General features: G+C 52.5%; 1 protein-coding gene across 8 annotated transcripts in view; it reads left to right on the top strand.

Moving 5' to 3' along the window:
• The window catches only part of SYNJ2 (synaptojanin 2), a 98,094-nt gene that overhangs the window by 21,196 nt on the left and 58,074 nt on the right, over positions 1-18,824 (top strand). For all 8 annotated transcript variants that reach the window (XM_049695453.1, XM_033404129.2, XM_033404115.2 and 5 more), the window contains exon 2: positions 12,170-12,256. Coding sequence is in view for 6 of the 8 variants with exons in the window: in XM_033404115.2 (XP_033260006.1) it covers positions 12,170-12,256 (87 nt within the window). In the remaining 2 variants the exon portion in view is untranslated. The remainder of the gene's footprint in view (positions 1-12,169; positions 12,257-18,824) is intronic.

The raw sequence follows: 18,824 nt of genomic DNA, 5'->3' as shown, positions 1-18,824 counted from the left end.
AATCATTCGACAGAAAAATTGGCAAAAGCCACACTAAGTGATTCTCAAGAGGAAAAATACAACGGCCCAGGCAGTGGAGCCAACACTGCCAGCTTTGCTGAGCGCCGTCATCCGCGTTAGGTGGATGAGTGCTTTTCTCTCTCTTGCTCCACTTCTCTTGCCTTCTCCCTCCTGAGATTCAGTGGGAGCCCCGGGTGACAGATAATGTACTTCCTCAGCATCACCCCTCCTATCCACCCCTCCCCGCTGGCCTGCAGCTGTGCCCACATACCTGTCCGTCCCCTTAGGCTCATCCCTCTCCCAGCAGATGTTTGGTTCTCATGACTGGCTCCCCAGGTCAGCCCCGTGGGCTCCCAGACAAGCCCAGATTTAACTTGTCCTCTGGGGACACACCTGCCCAGCTCAGTGCTGGGAACGTCAGGGCAGGGCTCAGGTGCTTGGGACATGAACAACAGCTGTGGCCGGGCCAGGAGTGGCAGTAAGTAGGACAGGGCCACCATGGCCAGGGGTTGGGGCTGGTGAGAGGTGTGGCACCTGTCACAAAAAGCCAGGGTTGGGGAGGACAGAATTGGCCCCTGGAGGGAGTGTGGGACAGGCTTCAGAGGCATTCTGTAAAGGCAAACTTCCCCAGAAAGGATTTTGTGGCAAATGACTGGGGGAGTCTGGACACGGTGACCCCTTGGAGATGTCCAGCATTGAGTTAGCATATGAAAGATGGCCAGGCCCTGCAGTAAAGCCACCTACTGAGACAGCCCTGCCTTCCCCAAACACCTTTGACCTTTAGTTCACAGAACATACATCAACACCTGCCGGTGACCAGTGTCCCTAGGGTCCACTTGGGGAATCCCTGCTGTGAGGGGATGAAGATTCTAAGGCCAGGTTCTGAGCCAGCCACAGCCTTCTCTGTTTGGAGACTAGAGCTAATTCCAGGTACAGAAAGCCTTTGGCTGGAGGGTAGTTTGGAGGAGACAGTTTCCAAATCAACAAAACAGTGTAACTAGGTTCATTTGAGAAGGTTTCTTCCACCCTTTTGTTAAAAAAAACCAAAAAAACCTGTGACCGTTTCCTGTTGTTGTTGGGTGGGTGCCTCGTGAGTAAGCAGGTGTGTTTAGTTAATAGACATATATGGAGAAAGAGGCCACACCTGTCACAAACTACGCCCCCAGATATTACCTATGGGTGCGGTGTCGGTAATAAAGCGATAATAACGTGTCTGCGCTGAGTTGAACTTCCCTCATCTTCCCTGGACCTCTGTGCTTCCGAGTTTGTCAGAGGTCAGAGGTCCCCAAAGAGCGTGGCTGCAGCGCTGGTGACAGTCTCTGAGCATCTAACACAGGTGAACAAACTGCTCTGTCAGATCCCTAATGAATCTGACCAAACAAAGAACAGAGAAGCCTAGGAAATGAATTATCGACTGTTGTCTGGATTCTGGATGAAAATAGTAGTAATCGACCTTGGGGAGGTTGATCGACTCTCACCCCAGCCTCCTGGAACTGTGTCCCGAGCTCACCTTCATGCATTCCCCCAAACCCGGCGGCCTTGCTGGAGGCGGGGTCATTGTCTGTGTTCCTCACCGCTGCTCTCCCCCCACAGGTCCCTATCCCTCCCTGGAAGACTGCCTGCCTCTCGGCCATGTTCCCATTCATGGAGGGCTGGGCTCCTGGCTCCCCCCACTCTTCCGCCACCTCTCCTGTCCCATCCTAGCTATGGTCGTGCCCATTAGCTGCTCTCACCTCCTCACTGCCAAGTCTTTCCTTCCATCCCCCTTCACGCCGCCGGCCTTCTCATCACCAGTCATCATACCGCCCTGGAAGTGCAGCATCAGGCATCCTCTCCGCCACCTTCTGTCCTCCTAACCCGCTCAGGACCCCTACTCAGACCTTGAGTCTGTGGCCCGCGACCCTTCCCAGCACCTTCCCTCCCCTCACATCCTCTCTTGCCTCCTTGTCCTGCTTCGATTCCCATCCATGCTGATCATTCCTCTTGCACACGCTCTCCCCTCTTTCAACCACGCTCTCCTTCATACTTGCCAGGCAAAACCCCTGGCCCTGAGTTAGTCCTCTCCCCCGACTACGAGAACACCCTCATGTTGCTGGGCACAGCTGGAGGAAAACCCGACCACACTCACCTGCTTCCTGAAGGATGCTTCTCCTCCTGGTCATATTCCTGCCTCACTGCTGCTTCCCCCAGTGCCTGGCATACAGTAGGCATCTAGGCATCTAGCGTCCATGTTGAGTGATGGGATTGAAGTGTGAAAGGGTGTGACTTTCCCCTTCTCTCCCCCTCCCTCCCTGCACCTCATGTAGCATCAGAAGGTGTATATGGATCACACGACAAGGTTTCTAAAGGTAAGGGTGTGTGTGTGTGTGTCTGTGTGTGTACATGCATGGAAATGGCTTCTTGGTGAGGGACGAGGCACTCCAGTGGGGTTGTAGCAGGGCTGGGAGGGGCACTCAGGTAGAGTAAGGAAGTACTTCTTCCTGAGTAAGGAAGAAAAGGGGAAAATAGTCAGCAACTGGCTGGGCTGGTCAGTTAGAGAAGAAACTGGGAAAGTAGCTGGGAGTGGAACATTCAGCACCCAGCCCAGGCCTTGGGTCTAAGTTGCTAGTCAAGGGAAGCACACTGAAGGGTTTTTTATAGGAGGGAATGACATGTCGGGACTTGCCCCGGGGGGGTCACTGTGGGGGCCTGGAAGGGGGACAGGAGGCCCAGGAGTGAGGTCTCTGGTCAGCCCGTGAACTCTGCCCTGAAGGATCTACCTCTCCCCCATGTCTGAAGATAGCTTGCACGCATTTGTGGAAAAGGGGATAATTGATGCTCATTCTTTTTTTTTTTTTTTTTTTTTTTTTGCGGTACGCGGGCCCCTCACTGTTGTGGCCTCTCCCGTTGCGGAGCACAGGCTCCGGACCGCAGGCTCAGCGGCCATGGCTCACGGGCCCAGCCGCTCCGCGGCATGTGGGATCTTCCCGGACCGGGGCACGAACCCGTGTCCCTGCATCGGCAGGCGGACTCTCAACCACTGTGCCACCAGGGAAGCCCTGTGTCAGTATGTTTTAAAGGCCCAGATCCCTTCTTTTTAGGGAAAAAAAAGACTCAACTCTAAAGGCTCAGTGTGCAGCCCAGCACTTGCCCTCTTGTCCGAGGAGCTGGCCTCCTCTTCCAGGCTGGTCACCTCAGCCACTGCTGACCTTGGTGCGGGGAGGGGAGTTTATCCAGCTGCTTCTCCAGTTGTGGCCGCAGCTGAGACCATACATTGTCTTCTTACTTTCTCTGGCTGGGTGGCGCACGTAAGCACAGCCTTGCTGGGAGACAGTGCTTCTGCTTAGGTCGTGTTTTTGGGGTGCACTCCCCAACCCGCCCTTCACGTGGCTTGGACTTTTGGGAGAGGGAGAGGTGGTGGGGAGAGCAGGAAGGTTTCTTAGCGGGACTGATGTGTCTGCCCAGTTGGCTTTTGTCTGGGCTCTCAAGCTTCTGTTTCAGGCTGGTGTTTTGATTTCCACGTTGCTTAGCAACCCTCCAGCAGCCTCCATCCACCAGTCCGCCTGCCCGAGGAAAACCATTGTCTTTCTGGAGATCTGCTTTAGCTCCCAACTGATAACTCTGGAAGGAACGGCCACAAGCCAGTCTGAGCTGAGCTCAGAATTAGCACATGAAGAAGTCGTTGACCTTGATCTTGATGATTCTGTCCTCTTGAGACCTTGAAATAGAAGAAGCTGGTGTAAGGTCGGGCACAAGCGCAGCCACAAATGGTACCTCAGACTTGGGCCATCTGCGTTGTTAAATTGACCTACTTATTTTTCTGACCTGTGGGCTGGGCTTTGATGGAATTTCCTTAAGGGGCGTTATTGTGGAAAATATTATGGAAGAAAGAAGCGCGCGTGGTTGGTTTGATTATTGATCCAGACTGCTGGCCTGCTGACCGGGAACGCGGCCTGCTTGGCCTGGAGCAGAGCAGACTCTCGCTGCAGCCGTGGCTCCCACAGGACCTGCCCCGGCCCCCCCAGCTCTGTCTGATGACAGAGGTCTGTCCTGAGAACCGGAATCCCGGGCCAGCTTTGCTCTGTTTTGGGGCAAGCACTGTCCCCACTGCAGTGGAGCCCTTTCTCTTCCACTCCTCTTGGCCCACTGGACCCGGGGGTGGGATGCGTGTCCCCCCAGGCTCCTCTTTGCCACCTCCAGGCCATCCTCCTTCCCTCCACCATAAAAGCAGTCAACTAGGAATATCATGTCCAGCGCCCACCAGGAGGTCTTCCTAGGCCCATCTAAACATCCAAACTGTCAGCACCCCACTTGGCATCCAGGACAGGAACCAGAGCTCGCCGGCGGGGCTGCACGGAGCGTTCTTCTCTGGAGTCATCCTCACAGCAGCTCTGTAAGGTCACTCACGGGGTGTGGACGCTGGGGAGGTGTGGATGCCAGGGCTGTCTTGCTGAGAAGACTCAGTCCCCGATAGGATCTAGTGTCGGTGGTCAGCTGAGCTTCCAGGTTACCTCAAAGGACAGCTCCATCCAAGAGTCTCCTGTGGCCTCATCGTTGTTCTGGTCACCTGTGGTTCCTCCCGGTCCAGTGCCTGCTACCAGACAGGTCTATTTTTATCATAAGCCATCTCATCTAGTATTGTAGACAGGGTTTATCAGGTTACCAGGGAAATAGGACTTGGAGGTTAATCTAGGGTCAAACTCTCTTGCAGGCTCTGTTGACCCTTTGTCCATGCACACCAAGGAACCTTGTTGCCCCCTGGCCCTCCTTGAAATTGCCTGGTTCCTTGACGATTTTACCTTCTTCCCTGTCGGCCCAGACACTCCATCCACCCTCTGTGTCAGACATCCCACTTTTCATCCTCCACCTTAATCTTTCCAGCTCATCCCTCACTTCCCCAATTCCAACCACCTTGACCCTGCTGGGACTGCGATCCCATGAACCTGCCACCTCTTTTAAAATGTTGTTTTACATATACATGCATTCTTTTTCATATTCTTTTCCATTATGGTTTATCATAGGATATCAAATATAGTTCCCTGTGCTATACGGTAGGACCTTGTTGTTTAACCATTCTCTATATAATAGTTTGCATCTGCTAACCCCAAACTCCCAATCCACCATCCATGTTGCTGAAAATGACATTGTTTCATTCCTTTTTATGGCTGAGTAGTATTCCATTTGTGTGTGTGTGTGTGTGTGTGTGTGTGTACCACATCTTTATCCATTCATCTGTCGATGGACATTTAGCTTGCTTCCATGTCTTGGCTATCGCAGACAGTGCTGCTATGAACATTGGGGTGCATATATCTTTTCAAATTAGAGTTCTGTCAGGATATATGCCCAGGAGTGGGATGGCTGGATCATATGGTAGCTCTATTTTTAGCCTTTTGAGGAACCTCCACACTGTTTTCCATAGTGGCTGCACCAACTTACATTCCCACCAACAGTGCAGGAGGTGAACCTGCCACCTCTTCCAGTCGCTTCCCGACCCCCACGCCTCTCCTCCCTGCACACACCACCCCTGCCCTCTCCCTCCCACCCCTGTCCCTTTCTTGCTCGTTACTCACCTGGTAAGCCACTGGGTAGGTCCTCCTCTCCTCACCTGTACCTGCTTCTGTGTGGCTGGAAGTTTCTGGAGACAACCCACTACCACACTGCCGGGTCTCATTGCCCCCTCAGGGTCCCCAGGCCCTTCAGTGATGCTCCTATATCCTGTTCACCCTCCCGCGTCCCCAGACAGCTCCTGCACACCTCCCCCTGCAGTTCTGCCTCACCCACCTACCATATCTGTCCCTGTGTCCTCCTTCTCTCCTGTTAAGTGGATGGACTCTGTGTTAAGGCAGCCCCCATTCACACATCGCCAGTCCAGGGCACTGCTGGCAGGTCCCCTCTCTCTCCTCCTCCAGCAGCTGTTACCTCCCTTGCATCAGTTCTACCAGCGTGCAAACCTTCGGGAAATCTTTAGACCCCACTTCCCGCTCTACAGCCTCCCATTTCTACACACACACACACACACACACACACACACACACACACACACACACACACACACACACACACACGAGTTCCTCAAGGAATTGTCTCTACTCACGGTCTCTGTTTTTTCTCTTCCTCTCCATTCAGGTTTTTGTCCCTCAACTTTTCGGAAACTGCTCTTTCCTGGTTCACCTGTGTGTACCTAGAGTGATGAATGCTCAGTCCTGGTGGGACAGGACTCAGGGCAGCATCCAACCTCACTGACCCTTCATGCCCCCTGTCAGCACTCTCCTCCGGGCTCCTGACACCACACACTGCTGGCTTTTCTTATATCTTTTTGGCTTCTTATATATATATATATATTTTTTTTTAAATACAAATGATTTTTTAAAAAATTATTTATTTAATTTATTTATTTTTGGCTGCGTTGGGTCCTCGTTGCTGCGCGGGCTTTCTGTGGTTGCAGCGAGCAGGGGCTACTCTTCATTGTGGTGCGCGTGCTTCTCATTGTGGTGGCTTCTCTTGTTGCGGAGCATGGGCTGTAGGCGTGTGGGCTTCAGTAGTTGTGGCGCGCATGCTTCAGTACTTGTGACACGCAGGCTCAGTAGTTGGGGCGCACGGGCCCAGCTGCTCCGCGGCATGTGGGATCTTCCCAGACCAGGGCTCGGACCCGTGTCCCCTGCATTGGCAGGCGGATTCTTAACCGTGTGTCACCAGGGAAGCCCATTTTTGGCTTCTTCTCCTCCGTCTCGCCAGCCTTTAGACATGCTGTCCCCTCCACGCACTCCCCAGACCATCTCCCCCACTCTCATGATTTTAAGTACCTTCTGTTTGCTGGGGGCGTCCAGTTTGTATCTTCAGCCGATGTCTCTGTGTAACTCCAGATGACATGACTCCATCCTCGAAATCTTTGGCCTGTCTGAACTGAGCTCCCAGTGCCTTTCTGAGACCTGGCCCATCTGTCTTCACAGACACCGGGGGTCATGGCCACGCCATCCTGTCAGTTGTTCGGGAGCAAGACTTGGCGTCATCCTTGAACCCTGTCTTTCTCTCATGTCCCACATGCGGTCTGTCCACAGATCCTCTGGTTCTGCCTTCAGAATATCTGCAGATGTTTGATGATGTTAAGGAATTACGGTTACATTTTTTTTTTTTTTTAGATTTGATCATGGTATTGTGCTCCCTTTTTAAAAAGAACCCTTTTCTTTTAAAAATTCGTACAGAAATATTTATAGATAAAATGATGTGAACTCTGGGATTTACTTGGAATAATCTCGGGCAGTGGTTCTCACCCAGAGGACTTGTGAAAACACAGATTTCTGGGTCTTAAGGCCAGAGTTTCTGATTCAGTAGGGCCGGGATGGGGTCCCATAGTTTTTATTCCTGACACTGATTGATGCTTATTGTCTGAGGCCCACATTAGGAGACAGATCTGAGGTGTAGGAGAGTGGGTGATGGGTATGAATGAAGTAAGGTTGGGCGTGACTTGATAGCAGTCGGAGCTGTTGGATACGTAGGGTTTATTACACTAGTCTGCTCTTCTTTGGAAGTTTCAATAATAAAAAAGTGTGTGTGTGTGCGTGCACATGCGCGTGTTACCAGAATTTGACCGTTTCCCAGCACCTCTAGTCCTACCACCCTGGTCCAAGCATCCTCTCTTGCCTCGATCGATGTAGGGCCTCCTAACTGGTCTCCTTGCCTTTCCTTTGCCCCTCTAGGATCTGTTTTCAACAGGACAGCCGGAGTGATCCTCAAAACCCTGCAGTGCTTCCCTCTCGCTCAGAGTGAAACCCCAAGTCTCTTCATCACCTAGAAAGCACTTTGCAGTGTGTCCCCGACTCCATTTCCTCTATCAGACACGCTGACCTCGCTACCCCTTGCATATGCCAAGAATGCTTCTGCCTCAGGACCTTTGCATGTGCTCTTCCGGACCCATCGTGCTCCCCGACTGTCCACTCAGCCATCTCTCTCTTTTCCTTCATCTACTTTCAGAGGTCGCCCCTGCAGTGAGGCCTCGTCAGACCCCACTGTAAAAGTTCACACTCCCCCCACTTCCTGCCCCTCTTCCCTGCTCACTTCTTCTCCTCAGCTCACATCACTGTCTGTATTGGGCTACGGATCTGATCTGTCCCCCTTGGCAGGAAGCTTGTGTGGTTCCTGGCACCGAGTAGGTGCCGCCGCTCGACCACCTTTGTGGCAGCCTCGTCAGCGCCGCGGCTCCCGGCTCCCAGCCCCGCCGAGTTGGCCTCCACTGTCATCGCTCATCCGTTCATGACATGTGTCCCTCCTTTGCCGCTGCCCAGCGTCTGCCTCGGCTGACTCTGGCGTAGGTGGGTTGGGGTCTGTTTGGATCCCTGCTGGGTCCCTGTGCCTGGGACAGTGCCAGCCGCATTTGGCTCTCAGATACATGCCCACTGAACGAACGGCTGAATCCCTGGGCAAGAGGTGGACGAGGATGAGGGTGGGAGTGTAAACGAGAGGACTTTCTGGAAAGTCATGGCCAGTGTGGGGGCGGGGAGGGGGGATGTGGGCGGAGGAAGCAAAAACATTCTCACATGGAAAAACCTACCGGAAATGCAAAAAAGTGTGGAAGACAGGCGTAGTCTATTTTTGAGACATTAAGTAAGGAAGGACAGAAGTTGCCAACGGGCAGATCAAATACGGTCTGCAGAGGTGTGCAGCCCACATGGTGCTTAAAATAAATCTGGACTGGTTGCCAACACTGAAAAATCAGAAGTATCCTATTTCTCTTGAAAAGCTGGAGGCTTGCTGGCGTTGTGCTGGCCTGTCCTCCTGGGGTAAAAGGGTGGGAACGGACCGCGAGCCCCCAGCAGCAGGGGCGTGTGTCCTCTGGGCGCCCAGGGCCCCTCCAGCAGCTTCATTCGTTCATTACCTGCCTGAGGCCTGTATGTATCTGATTTGTGAGCTCCCTTTTGAAGAGCAAAATGGATTTCTTCTTCCTTCCACACTAAGTGAGGAAACAGTTATTTGGGGCAGGCGGCATGTTGGGCAGTTTTAGAACAGGCTGCCTGGGAGGCCAGGCCTCCGGGAGTGCTGCAGGTGGGGCTGTGAGGGCCGCGAGGGGGCCTGCGTCACAGGGATGGGACGCATCCTGCTTCCACGTTGCAGGGGTCAGAAGGGGCCTCGGAGAGGAGGGCGTGGAGAAAAGGAGAGACGGTTTGCCGGCAGTCTGGGCTTTAAGAGGGTACCCCGGAATGTGACCTTATTTGGAAATAGGGTCATTGCAGGTGTAATTCGTTAGGTTGAATTGAGGTCATCCTGGAGGGGGCCCCAAATCCGGTGTGATGGGTGTCCTTACAAGAGGAGAGAGACACAGAGCCACACAGGGAGAAGACAGCCACGTGACGATGCAGGCAGGGGTTGGAGTGACGCAGCTGCAAGCTGAGGAAGGCCAAGATGGATGGCCACCGCCACAAGCCAGGACAAGGCGAGAGGACCCTCCCCGGGGGCCTCCAGAGGAAGTGTGGCCCGCTGACGCCTTGCTTCCAGACTTCCAGGCTCCGGAACCGAGAGCTGAGAAAGTGCGATGTTTTAGGCCACCTGGTTTGTTTACCGTCAGTCTGTTTGTGGTGGAGCAAAAGCATCTCCCAGGACTCTCACGTGCACTAAGGTCGTGACCTGCTGTGTGAACCACGTGTGAACGTCGGGATAATGGTGTTGATTATATAGTCAGGAGTCAATCATTTACAGGATTTGAATGGGACAAAGTGGCCTGGTGGCGTTGTGCTTCTTTGTTTTTAAAATAGGATGAAAAGTCTTTTTTGTTTGTGTTTGTTTAATTTTCCCAGCGCAGGGGTGGGGGACATGGTGTGCGGGCTTGTCCTCTGTGATCCAGCAGGGCAAGGGGTCAGTCTGTTTCCACGGCTTCTCCTGAAGCCCTGTTCCCACCTCTGAAGTGTGGATTTGACCACATTAACTTTGGCTGCCAGTTTCCCGGGGTTTTGTTTATTCGGTCGGGACTATTTGCAGAGGTGCATGAATGCACAAAGACCACCATGTTTTAGGGTCAGCAAAGTGAGACCCAGATGATACTCCGGCTTCAGGGTTCTGTTCAAAGGCTTTGTAAAGCTCTGAGGGTTAAAATATGACTTTTTCGTGTCAGAATTATTCTCTTGCATTGAGCAACTTGTCCCCCGAGGTGAGGACCAGGCCTCTCCCTGGTTAGACTGGGAGACACCATGCGTGGCCCCGAACAGGGCCTGCAAGGGGCAGCTCGCTTCCACCTGTGGGGTTGGGATTTCACAGGCTTTACCTGTCCTAGGGCTTCACGTGTCCTAGAGCAGGGAGCAGGCCACTTCCAGGAGGGCTCCATGGCCCAGGGCCCAGGGCCCGTCCCTTAATGGCGGGTTTGTCACCACCCTGGGCAGAGAGCAGACTCGGGGATGGAGAGGCTCCAGGAACTGGGTTGTATCCATCTGGGGCCCCTCGGATGTCCACGCCCTAATCCCCAGTTCCTGTGAAAGTTACTACACGTGGCAGAAGGGGCTTTGCAGATGTGATTACGTTAAGGGCCTTGAGATGGGAGATTGTTTGGGGGCATCTGGGGGCCCAGTGTACTCACAACGGTCCTTAACAGATGGAAGAGGGAGGCAGGAGAAGGAGAGAGAATGAGGTATGAAGATGGAAGCAGATATCAGAGTGATGCGATTGCTGGCTTTGGAGAGTAAGGAAGCAGCCAGTAGCCAAGGACTGCAGGGGACTCTAGAAGCTGCAAAAGGGAGGGGGATGGCTTCTCTTCTAGGGCCTCCAGAGGCAACCCCATCCTTTTGACATCTTGATTTTAACCCGGTGAAACCCATTTCAGAGACTTCGGACAAGCAGAATTATAAGATCACAAATTTGTGTTGTCTTGGGCCACTGAGTATGTGGTGGGTCATTTGTTACCGCGGCGGTGGAGACTAATACATCATTCCACCGCCTCCCAGCTGTCCCACATCCTCTGAGGCAAGTTGATGGAGTCGGCAGGGCTATGGTAGTTACCTTCAGGTTACTCTTCTCCCTGATCCCCCCCACCAAAAAAAAAACCTAATCAATTAGAAAAATTCACACGACCGTTGGAGGAAAATGTCATTTATTAAACTGGTTTTTAACCGTATAACTTAACCATATAACTCCTTGGAGATTCTGATGAAAATTATGGATCTTAGCCTCATAAAAATATACATCAACAATTTTGCGTACAATTTTAGAGATCGTACGGATTCCCCCACAAGCTATCTGTGAAGCTCCGGTATCTGCCCAGGCCTTCCTCTGTCTCCCCAGGTGGAGAGCCCTTGTATTATTGGGTTGGCCAAAAAGTCCGTTCGGGTTTTTCCATAAGATGTTATGAAAAACCCGAACGGACTTTTTGGCCAACTCAGTAGATGAATTCAGTTGAGGCTGAGTAACTGCTTTCCTAGTAAGTCTCCCTAATGGTATTTGCCAGGTCCTTATTTGAGGATTCATCCACGTTTATGTTTTGTTCTGTGCATTTAGAAACATTCTTCTGAGAAAGGGGTACAAAGGCCTGGCCCCTGTAACAGCCAACGGCATCTCCAATGGCGTCTGTGGCACCATCGTCAAGGTTCAGGGCTCCCTGCTTCTAACAGCCTTTCTCTCTGTCAGTTTTTCTGCCTTCGCTTTTGCACCGGGCTGGGTCTCGCCCTGGGCGTTCCCAGTAACTGCTGAAGACCCGGGGCCTCTGTTCATCAGCCTGCCTTGGGGTTCACTGGCCCCAGGCCTCCTGCTTAGCCCCCATGTGTTAGCTGGTCCCTGGGGGCAGGTGGGCACTTGAACGACGCAGCCTCCAGTGGACGATAGTTAAGAAGGACGGTCCTCCCCATCAGGGAGTGATGACTCACTGCTGTTCCTGAGCATGTGGACTGCGGCGCAGAGGGACGGGGCCGGCCTGCAGCAACTGGCCTGGGCTCGAACCCTCACACTCACGTCTGCCAGCCGGGGACTCCCCTCTGCCTCTCCAGCCCGCAGGCAGCTGTCGGAGCTTCCAGAGAGCAAGCTTTTGGTGGGGAGGTCTGAGTTACTGCAGCTCAGTGATTTGCTGATCCTCAGCCCTCCACAAATATTACTTGGGGCCGAGCTATTGTCTCTGCGTTTTCTTTTCCGAGTGGGTGGGAGCTGCATTGGAAGCTGCAGTGAATGAACTCCAACAGGAGGCTCAGCTGATGCTGTCTGTGCTGTGTTTCTTCCCCAGCTCCAGAAGAAAAGGAGGTCATTAAAGGCCAGTATGGAAAGCTCACTGATGCTTATGGCTGCCTGGGGGAGCTCAGGTTGAAGTCCGGTGAGTACCCACTCCGAGGGGCAGCAGCTGTCAGACCCCCCTGGCTAGATAGATTTCTGGTGCCGGGCAGAGCCTCTCTTATGTTAGTGTGGAAAGACTGTGGGATTTAGGCGTTCTATTTTAACTGTTATCATCCTTTAAAATGTTTCTTTCGCTGAGCCAGCTCCTCTGGGCAGGAGGTCCAGGTGAGCGCAGCCTGGTCCTACCAGGGGTGCTTCGTGCCCTGGCTGCAGAGGAAGCTCACCTTCATCGCGTGCCCACCAGGATCTAAGGTTTTCCAGCCTGGTCTGGAGGTGGAGGGCTCAACCCAGGGGCTTGTTTGTTGTTTACAAGAGATCTGTGTTCCAGATGGGGTGGCGGTCAGAGGCCCGGAGCCCCTGGACTTGCTGGGTGTGTCTTGAGGGAGAGGAGCTGGGATGGCGCGTTGTTGGCTAGGAGAGAAAAGCCACCAGCACCTGACCGTCGGGCACCAAGGGTGGGTGTGAGCGAGAGCAACGGAAAGAGCTTCCGAGCTGGGCTGTGTAGTGTGACTAGAAGGGACAGAGAATTACAGGAGCAAGTGGGCATCCTGCTCGGCGTGATACTCGAGGGGCGGAGCCGTAGGCTGGGGTGGGGTACCACCGCCTCCGTGTGGGACCCCTGGCTCACCTCTGCGCTCCTAGACCTCTTGGGAGCCCTGGTGCACTTCTGGGGCTGCAGCCCCCGTGTCCTTCCTCCCCTCTCGGCTGCCTCATTTACAGCTGAGTGTCTCCGAGGACTTACGGGGCCAAGACCAGAAGAGGCTGTGAGTTCACCAAACGCAGGCTCTTCCCGAGCTGAGCGCGTGCATCTCCACATCCACGGAGCAGCTGTTTTCCTGGATTGAGGATTTTGAAAGCTGACAGAACAGCCCTGTTGTTTGCTGTTACTTTTCTGGTCTTTTCTTTAGTGGGATGGTTTTTTTCTGAACTACGATGATGACATTGATCATCTCCCAACAGTGTTTAGGAAAAGCATTCAGTACCCTCGTGACAAAATGCACTTCTTCAATGTCTATTTTGTGCCAATGGCTAAGTATACATTAGATTCTTTAATCCTAAAAACAAGTCAGTGTGATGCGGTATCTTTATCCTCGTTTTCAGTAAAGGAAACAGACTCAGAGGGTAAAAGGAGCTTGCCTAAGCAGCTTAGGTAGGATTCAAACCTGGATCTAGCTGCCTCCAGACCTTTGCTTTTTCCATGAAGATGTGCTGCCTGCCAAGGGTTTCTGTAGAGTTTTTCCCCTGCCGCAGTTTTTTTCCTGAGGTTATGAAAAATTCCTGTGGCCTTCCCTCAGTCATGAGGCTATGAGGATGACAGCTAACCTTACATGGTGCTCACTCTGTGCTTGCACTGTTTTAAGTGTTTAAATTTATTAACTCAGCTCTCCCAACAACCTGTGAGGTAGGGACTGTGACTGACAGAGAGCTTAAGCGTTGTATTTCATCTATGCTGTGACACAGTTTTTATATGACAACACCTGGACATTTAAGATATGTTATAGTTGTTGGCATCCTAGTTATACTTGGCAGCATTCTTCTTGTACATAAATTAATGGTCCATTTCTCATATGTCACTAGCCCGAAGTCGGGCAGTCCTCAAGTGGCGACTGGGGTTTAAACTCTTGCTCTCTGGCTACAGCGGCTTCCTTCAACCATTAGGCTGTTCTGTCCTGGAAGGAACAGAAAGGCTGAGATTTCAAGGCCAGGAAGGCAGTACCTTCCCCACATTCCAGGGCAAAGCTTTTCTTCCTGGGCTATGATTTGAGGTCAGATCCAGGGAACTGGTCCTAACTGGGAAGGGTGGCAGCCCCCAGAGACATTGTCAGAGTGAGCCAGGGTGTCTGCGGGTGCCCAGCTGCAGCAGGCTCATCCCGGGGCAGGGAGTGGAGGGAGGTGACCAACTCCTACAGCTGCCCTGGGCAAGGCCATCCTCCCCGCCTGCAGCCCTCCACCCTCCCCCGAGGGGTGAGTGAGCACAGCCTCTGGTCCCCAGCCCCCATTTCTGGTGTGCTCTGAATCCCCTCAGCCCTGCCCACCAGTGTCACCCTGCAGGGTGGGCTGTGAAGGTTCCCTGAGCGTGGTGAGAATGCGTTTGACTTTTGGAATGTCAGGATTATTCGGCCTTTCTCAACACATTTCTGAAAGTGCCCAGGGTATCTGAAGGTTGGAAGGATTGGGCCTCGTATCGAGTTTTTCAAATTCCCTTTGGCTACACTGAGGAGTGTTTGGCTTTAACTTGAATTTCTTTTCCCACTGCAAGTCCCCACCCCAGGACTATGGTCTGTTTTGTTTTTTTCCCCACCTGGGGAGGGTGTGAGCAGCACAGAGTGAAATTCCAACTTTCATTTGCTACCGAGACAACCAGCCCGAGTGGGAGTCGGCCGCCCCTTTTGATTTTCTTAGGCTGAAGGACTCTGTACGAAGAGAGAGACTTCCCCTCAGGCTCTTAACTTGGGGCAGTTGTTCAGTTTCAGTCTACCTCAGTGAAAATAGCCTTTTATGTTAGAAATTAAGAAACATATACAGGTTTGTAGATTTTCGTGGAGAGCCAAAGTCCCTCCTTCCTCTCTGAAATGGCAGCAGGAAGCGGGTGGAGCCCCCGCAGTAAGCCCCGGAGCTGGGCTTCCTGACACATACACAGTACAAAGCATAGAAAGTGAGAGTATAGCTATGGAAAGAATTTATCCCAATGATTATAGGGATTTAACTCCCTTTTCACCTAAGCTCTCAAGGCCTCTCTATTTCATAGCCTCAGGGGTTGAAGAAATTGAGGTCTCTAATAAATTGCGTCTCCTGGAGTTGTGCAGTGCACAGCCCGTGAAACTGTACATGGCAGTCCTGTAAACCTTCTGCCAGATAGCCCTCCTCAAATCTAGTTTCAGCTTCTCAACAGACTGACCTGAGTTAATTTAATTTCTAATTTCCTCTAAAAGCAGGAAAACTGCCTCAAGTCTATCTTACATAGTTCTGAAGGGGCTTACATGAGAGAATGAACATGGACTGAACTTGGGTACTGAGTGTTGGGGGAGGCTGTCCTGCAGGGGGTGGGTCTTTCTGGGAGAACTAGGTATGTGGCCCAGGCTTAGTGCCTTCCGGTCGGGGACTCCTGGTGGTGGTTAGTCTGCCCAGGCCAGTCGAGGGCTGACTTCTCTGGGCAGTCACCGCAGAATGGAACGTCTCTGGAGAGGGAATTTTGAGTCTCTGAGCCTTTGAGATTCGGGGAAGGCCGTGTCCTCCAGCAAGTCTTGAAAGGGGATGGCCATCAGTTGTAATAATTTATTTTAATCCTTACACCCAGTGGTGTGCTCTCCACTGTTTGACTTCCAGCTCTCTGGGGGGAACTCCCTGACAGGCCACGTTTGCCAATTTCTGTGGTGTAAGTGCACCCACCGCGGCTGACTTCAGGCCAGTGTGGAATTGGGCTGTGATGTGCTCCGCTGGCTCCCGGGAGCTGGTGAAAGCTGCCAGCGCACCGCTGCCTTCACTGCTCTCATCTTCTTGGCAGGGAAGGATAAAGAGGTACTTGAGATGAGCAGGTGGATACAGATCATTAGAATTCTGAGCTCGTTGGTAAGGGGTAGGGGCGGGAGCTCCGGGCTCCTCCGGCCGCAGCTCATCACTTCACAGCTGGGGAAGCCTAGGCTCCCTGAGTCCCATGTTCACGGATCTGAGAGTATCCTCTACAAGCAGACGAGTAGGTAAGACAGTTTGTAGGCACCCAGGGTTGAGATCAGTACGCACCTGGCCGGGGAGAGAACTCCGAGGCCGAGCAAACACAGAGAAAACCCGGCACAGAAAATGCCCAGCCTTGTCCCTGAATGAACCATTGTGTCTGCCCCTGACTCATCGGGACTCCAGCGCCCGCCCTGCCCAGCCAGATGGTGGACGACAGGTGGCCACAGATGAGGCTCGGACCCTGGCACTGCAGGGGTCGGGGTTTCTCCTGGGCAGCCCTGACTTGGAGCTGGGCTTTGAGGGAGAGGATTTCTACATCGATATTGAGGTTTTGGAGGCTTTTTAAAATTGAGGTAAAATATTCATAAGATAAAGTTTACCATTTTAAGCAGTTTTAAGCGTACAGGTCAGTGGCATGAAGGACATTCACATTGTTGTGCAACCGTCACCACCATCCGTCTCTTGAACGTTTTTCATCTTCCCAGACTGAAGCCCTGTCCCCGTGAACAAGTATATATATCGAGTTGGTTGCATTCCGTTGCCCCACGCTGCACACTCAGGCTGCCTCTGTGTGCGGGTGTGACCTCTCCTGGTTGTGGTGTGTCTTTTTGGCCTGTGACCCATTTCTTGCCCTCACCCTCTCCTCACCTGACTCTGGCCGGCAACCTCTCACCCAGGCATGGTCTTGCTTGGGCCAGAGCACTGGAACCAGAGTGTTGGAGCTGGAAGGGACGGGGAGCCCATCTGGTGCCCAGAGAGGGCCTGGGACTTGTCTGAGGCCCCAGAGGCCATTGGAGGCATGCAGAGCCCAGAGCCCCGTCTTCTGAGGCCAAGGCAAGCTTGGCTTTTGTCTTTGCCTTGCTACAAGGCCCTAACTGGTTTCAAGCCCCTGGGCTCAGCCTTAACTAATGACTTCTGAGACATCCCCACCCCCGTCCCAGGCCCAGTTTACTTCTGGGCCGTGAGAAAATTGATCCTGGGTTACTGGAAACACAGCTTGGATCCCGTGCTCAAGGTGACGGCAGAGGGGATTTCTCACACGCCGGGGTGGGGGGCGGGGTGGCGCATCCCACCGGCCTCACTTTTACCCCTAGAGACGCCTTCTGTGTGGGATCACAGGCTAACAGCATCCTCACGGTACCACCCCCAACCCCTGTCTCCTGCAGTGCATGAGAGCACAGGGGCTGTTACACAGATGGGTAGACGGGGTGATGCCAGGGCTGGAGTGACCCCTGCCAGGCTGAGCAGGCCGGGCAGGTTCCCCTCCTGGAGGGACGGAGACCTAGGGCTGTTCTTCTGGGGGTCACAGAGACAGTCCACAGTGCAGGACATGGTTAGATCTGAGGAGAACAGTTTCCAAGCCCTCCACTCCTTCCACGAATCGGTTTGCCTAAACATGTCCTGTGATGAGGGGCCAGTTTCTCACCCTCTCTGTTCCATCCACAGCCACCTGTCTGCTCTCTTACCTTTCCCCTGCCCGGAATCTCACTGTGGTGAGCTGCTTCAGAAGTAAATGCCTCTAGGGTGCCAAACACAGGGACAGTTCCGAATACTGTCAGCAGTTGAGGAAGCCAGTCACCTCAATGACTAGGTAGCAGATTTGTTGACAAGCCAGATGATAGTCAATTGTTTGCCTTCCACAAAATGGAAGCAGTTGGGGCATCAGCTGACAGCATTAACAGTAACTTTGTTGATAGAGTATTGTGATTTCTTTTTCTTTAATGTGTAGCTCAGAAGGATTTTGAAGGGTTGAGTGACATTTCTATAATGAAGCTCTTTCTGTTCCCACCTATTTATTAATGTAAACGAGGTCTCTTAGTGTTTACTGCTATAAAAATGGAAAATAGAACTAGACTTGATATAGAATCTATTGATAGTTTCATTCCATCAATAAATAATATTTATCCATGAACTGTAAGTCCCATCCATCCCATTAAGAGAAGGCTTTCCGACAAATCTTTACTTTTTCTATGAAACAATTATTTAACAAAAATGTTTCGTTTACATCGTTTGACCAATCGTGTACTAAACATCATTGCCTGAGTGATAACTCAAGCCAGAAGCCACTCTTTTTGGAGACGTGGAGCTGCAGAATCAAATTGCTGTACCATATGGTCAGGTGAAGCACAAAATGTTACATTAGGATGAAGTTCCGTGGGGAGAGTGGACTGGAAATAGGAGGGAAAATCCCGTCTGTTAAAGAAGATCTTGTTCATGGATTCCTTTAAACAATAGATGATGAGAGTACGAATCACCGTCTAGATTCCACCGGACGCTGGTGAAGAGGCCCACAACGGTTTTACATGGCAGCATTTAGCACATGATGGAAAATATATCACTCACAACCATTTAAACTAATAGTGAACCCTTCTGCTGTCAGTTTGAAAATGAGCGAGAGGTGCATTGGTCAACCACAGTTCTTAGAGAGACAACAGCCGAAGTAGTTGAAGGCCGCTGGACCTTATGGCCAGATGGAGCCTGGGCCAAGGTGAGACCCACGTTTGCATCTTGGTCCAACACAGACCAGCTGTGCACCGGGCGGGTGATTCAGCTCCCCGGGGACAGTCTCTTGTGTCAGATAGCAGCGCTGTTAGGCAGGTTGGCCATACTTCTGCAAGGACACGGTTAAGAGCACCGGCTCTGGAACCAGACTTGGCTTGAGTAACTTGCCCGGGTGGGATAGCCAGAAAGTGGATTCGAATCCCACCTCCCCGCTGTGCCACCTCGGGCAGGCTACTCACCCTCCCTGTGCCTCTGTCTCCCTTCCTTTGAATGGGGCTAAAAATTGTACCTCCCTCATGGGGGTGCTGGGAGGAAGTGTGTGGAATGGTGCCCGGCACACGGTAAGCATCGCCCTGAGGATTAACTGTCGC

This window comes from Orcinus orca, chromosome 12 (genome assembly GCF_937001465.1).
Source record: "Orcinus orca chromosome 12, mOrcOrc1.1, whole genome shotgun sequence".
Classification (NCBI taxonomy): domain Eukaryota; kingdom Metazoa; phylum Chordata; class Mammalia; order Artiodactyla; family Delphinidae; genus Orcinus; species Orcinus orca.
Note: the sequence above shows the minus strand (reverse complement) of the source record. Positions and strands in the feature narration are given on the sequence as shown.